This window comes from Chaetura pelagica, unplaced genomic scaffold, assembly GCF_000747805.2.
Source record: "Chaetura pelagica isolate M959 unplaced genomic scaffold, ChaPel_1.0 scaffold1022, whole genome shotgun sequence".
Classification (NCBI taxonomy): domain Eukaryota; kingdom Metazoa; phylum Chordata; class Aves; order Apodiformes; family Apodidae; genus Chaetura; species Chaetura pelagica.
The window spans coordinates 175,000-175,465 of record NW_009952563.1 but is presented as its reverse complement, the minus strand read 5'-3'; the positions used below and the strand labels follow the sequence as shown (position 1 = coordinate 175,465).

At 73.2% G+C, this 466-nt stretch overlaps 1 protein-coding gene across 1 annotated transcript in view; it reads right to left on the bottom strand.

Annotated features, from left to right (window-relative positions):
* LOC104384934 (coronin-7-like) overlaps positions 1-466 on the bottom strand; it is a gene marked incomplete at its 3' end in the record, with an annotated part of 40,893 nt that overhangs the window by 1,856 nt on the left and 38,571 nt on the right. The window contains exons 11-12 of the mRNA XM_009993325.1: positions 223-398; positions 10-118 (exon numbers count right to left, since the gene is read on the bottom strand). Of these exons, the coding sequence (XP_009991627.1) occupies positions 10-118; positions 223-398 (285 nt within the window). The remainder of the gene's footprint in view (positions 1-9; positions 119-222; positions 399-466) is intronic.

Sequence of the window (466 nt, the reverse complement as noted above, 5' to 3'; positions counted from 1 at the left end):
GGGCAGTACGTCCAGCAAGGCGCCGCGGGTCGAAAGGGTCCCAGCAGAGGTCGCCAACCGCCGCGCCGTTCTGGATGGTGGGCAGGGCTGCGTCGGGGAGACGGCCGGGCTTGGAGAGCTGTGGGGGAGAGCCGGGGGGTCACCTGCACAGCAGGGCCTGGGGGACACAATTCCACCGTGCCCGTGGGCGCTGAAGGGATATCTCGGGATGGCTGCAGGTACCTCGAGGACGGCGATCTGCCCCCCGGCGGAGAGCAGGGGCAGGGCGACGCGGCGGGGGTTGGCGCAGAAGCCGTCGCTCTCGCCCGGCGTGGTGAGGCTGAGCCCCCGCAGGTTGCTCAGGTGGGTGTCCCGGTGCAGCACCCGGCCCTGCGCGTGCCGGAAGCGGGAGCTGGGCCCTGCCCGTGGGGTGGGGGAACGAGTGAGTGGCCCCTGTGTTGTCACCCCACCGCCCCGGCTCCGGGGG